Here is a 3,435-nt window from a genome sequence, read left to right on the forward strand (position 1 = left end):
ACTGTATTTCAACGATGGTTTCATCCCCGATGTGTTGAAGACTCTTTGTATTAAGACATAGAATTATGACATTCACAACACAAAGGTATAAGGGACTCGAATGCCTGTTTTGATAGAACCCACACAGCAAGTTGAAGATAATTGACATTGATATTCTATATGCTCGTAACTCTTGATTGTTTGAAATGGGGTGTGTGAAATATGAAATGTGACAACAGAATAATTGCGAATTCCTCGACGCTGGTGGCCAGGAGGTTCCGCACTCAAAGAACGTTGTGCGAGTTTGCTCTTGTCTTGTACACTCGAGATGAGGTATCCAGCTCAAGATCAGACGTGGAGAACTAGCACTGACCGAGCATGGCAGAAGACGGGGATTGATTTGGATTGTATCACAAGAAATGTCTCCCGGCAGAAGAACCTGGGAGCTATGCGCTTACCTTTTCGACAGTCCGTTGTTTTCACTGATTCGACGATGGGATCTACCAGACTCCTCCGCGTCGCCAGCTGGGGACTTTATTCTCAAAGAGATGTGACATCTTCATGGAGAACTGCAAGTTGTGCTTGCATGTTTGGGAGTGTCTGCCACCATTGTTTGTGAGAGTGTAGGAAATCATTCTGCATATTGTTGTAGGCAGGAGAGGAAACCGAATTGATCGCGCGAAGGGAAAATTCAGTGCAAGAAATGGAGTTGTGGCTTAGCGGAGCACCCGCCAGCCACTTTACTCCTGGTGGTGCAGGTCCACCCAACCACCCGGGGTTGGGTTGGGCTTGGGAGGATCTCCATCTACATATCTTTCGGTCTCGTGGATGTATGCTGGAACTGTTTCTATCGACTACAATGACACAATGCATAAGGTATTTACTAAAGCAAGCTCACCATTTGTTTGTTGTGACTTGGTGTTGCAACTAGAGGGCCTAACATAGGAGGGGTTTGGTAGCAGCCGGATACTGTTGGATTCCTATTACAGGCGAAATGTCGACCTATTGCCCAGCTCACACGGGAATGTATCAAGTATGGCGGACAAGAGTGTCGTATTCAACAAACAGACGACGTATGGCTTGATGTCTCGAAAGACCGTCCTTGGCCGTGCTCCTGCCGTGCGTTGTTGGAGTAATTGGTAACAGCTTCATCAACATATGTGGTGAATCAGCCGTGGGTGGTTGAACATGGCGTGATCTACCGTGAAGATGAGCTGGAGTGGGATTTACGGTTGCTATGTCGGTCGGAGGGACGGCCCTCCCGAGAGAAGTAGGTATTGCAGGCAAGCAGTTCGTATTTGTCATGTCTAGGTCGTTCTCAGGGTCCAACAGCGGTGTGTGTGTGTGTGTTGGTCTTTTAGCGCCTAAACTTCCAAACACACGTTTCTACCAAAGGCAAATAGGTGGGCTACAATTGTGCACGTGTATAGAGAAGACCATGAGTTCCTTGAGGAGAAGGCGCTGTCGCCATCACCGCTCGAAAGGCAAGTATCGTGTTTCTTTGTAGGGTGTGCTTAACTAATGTAGGTATCAATGTATCTGCGACTCTGTATCGGATTTGGACGGTTCCTGTGCAACGCTGGATGCCTGTCCAGAGTGCCAATAGAGTGTCCAGGAAGCATGCGGGCTGAATTGGACAGGGATGACCCACCAAGTTGGCATGTGTATACCGAACCCTTCCTTCTAGACTTGGACGATCGCCTCCTCGCATAAAGTCGGCTTTGGCGGGGCAAAAAAAACAAAAAGTCGACTGATTCTCGATTTCTTTCTTCTCTGCTCCTCAGCTGTGCTCACCTCAGGGAATACCACCAAGTCTCTGCCTTTTGCCTCCCGCTCCAACATTCCATCCTCTCTTTCATTCGGCCGTAACAAAAACCGTACATCACTGTCCACCGACAACAGCCCTCTCTCACCATGGCCACTACCAACGGCGCCAACGGCGCGACCTCGCTCCCCCATCGTCCCCCTCCGCCTGCCACTGCTCTGTCGGCCACAGAGCTCATTGGCAACACGCCGCTCGTCCGTCTCAACAAGATCCCCCAGTCGCTCGGCATCGAATGCGAAGTCTACGCCAAGGTCGAACTCTTCAATGCCGGTGGCTCCGTCAAGGACCGCATTGCCCTGCGCATGATTGAGGAGGCCGAGCGCTCCGGCCGTATCAAGCCCGGTGACACCCTCATCGAGCCCACCAGTGGCAACACTGGTATCGGTCTGGCCCTCGTCGGTGCCATCAAGGGCTACAAGACCATCATCACCCTGCCCGAGAAGATGAGCGCCGAGAAGGTCAGTGTGCTGCGCGCCCTCGGCGCCACCATCATCCGTACCCCGACCCAGGCCGCCTGGGACGCCCCGGAGAGCCACATCGGTGTCGCGCGACGACTGGTCAAGGAGCTCCCCAACGCCCACATCCTGGACCAGTACTCGAACCAGGACAACCCGCTCGCCCACGAGTTCGGCACGGCCGAGGAGATCTGGAAGCAGACTGGCGGCCGCGTGACCTGCTTGGTCGCAGGCGCCGGCACGGGAGGTACCATCACTGGTCTTTCCAAGGGCCTGAAGAAGCACAACAAGGACGTCAAGATCGTGGCGGCCGATCCCCAGGGCAGTATCCTTGCCCTGCCCGAGAGCCTGAACGAAGAGCACCGGGATCAGCCTTACAAGGTCGAGGGCATCGGCTACGACTTCCTTCCCGAAGTGCTGGTGCGCGAGGCCGTCGATAAGTGGTACAAGACCGAGGACGTAGAGAGCTTCCAGTTGGCCCGCAGGCTCATTGCCGAGGAAGGCCTCCTGGTTGGAGGCAGCTCCGGCAGTGCCATGTCGGCCATGATTCAGGCCGTCAAGGACATGAAGCTTACCAAGGATGATGTCGTGGTCGTGGTCCTGCCCGACAGCATCAGGAGCTACCTCAGCAAGTTCGCAGACGACGACTGGCTGTCCGCCAACGACCTGCTCTCCGAAACCGACAAGGCCGCCAAGGAGACCGTTGCCAAGGAGAGCGTAGCCGACCAGAAGGACCCCTACGCCGGCGCGACCGTCAGCGCTCTTCGCCTCAAGCCCGTGACTTCGGTGATTTCGACGAGCCTCTGCTCTGAAGCCATCGAGACCATGCGAGAGAAGGGCTTCGATCAGCTGCCCGTGCTGGCTGGCCCCGGCGGAAAGCTGGTCGGTCTCGTCACCCTGGGCAACCTGCTCAGCTACATCTCGCGCGGCCGCGCCACTGGCCAGACCCCCGTCAAGGAAGTCATGTTCGACTTTGGACGCATGGACGAGGTCGTGACCGATCTCCGCGAGGGCAAGGGCGGCAAGCGCAGGAAGTTTGTCGAGATCACCATGAACACCCCCCTGACCGACCTCAGCAAGTTCTTCGAGTGGAACAGCGCCGCCGTCGTGACAGAACCCGCCAGCGGCGCTGAGAAGGCCCTGAGCAAGCCTCTGGCCGTCGTCACCAAAGGTTGA

General features: G+C 55.1%; 1 protein-coding gene across 1 annotated transcript; it reads left to right on the top strand.

Annotated features, from left to right (window-relative positions):
• Nucleotides 1-1,893: 1,893 nt before the first annotated feature.
• PG997_002964 (cystathionine beta-synthase) lies at nucleotides 1,894-3,435 on the top strand (the record flags this gene model as incomplete). Its single annotated transcript, XM_066807279.1, has 1 exon — nucleotides 1,894-3,435. The coding sequence occupies one exon, from the start codon at nucleotides 1,894-1,896 to the stop codon at nucleotides 3,433-3,435; it is 1,542 nt and encodes a 513-aa protein (XP_066670897.1).

This window comes from Apiospora hydei (genome assembly GCF_038363865.1).
Source record: "Apiospora hydei strain CBS 114990 chromosome Unknown utg000004l_segment0_segment0, whole genome shotgun sequence".
In the NCBI taxonomy this organism is placed as follows: domain Eukaryota; kingdom Fungi; phylum Ascomycota; class Sordariomycetes; order Amphisphaeriales; family Apiosporaceae; genus Apiospora; species Apiospora hydei.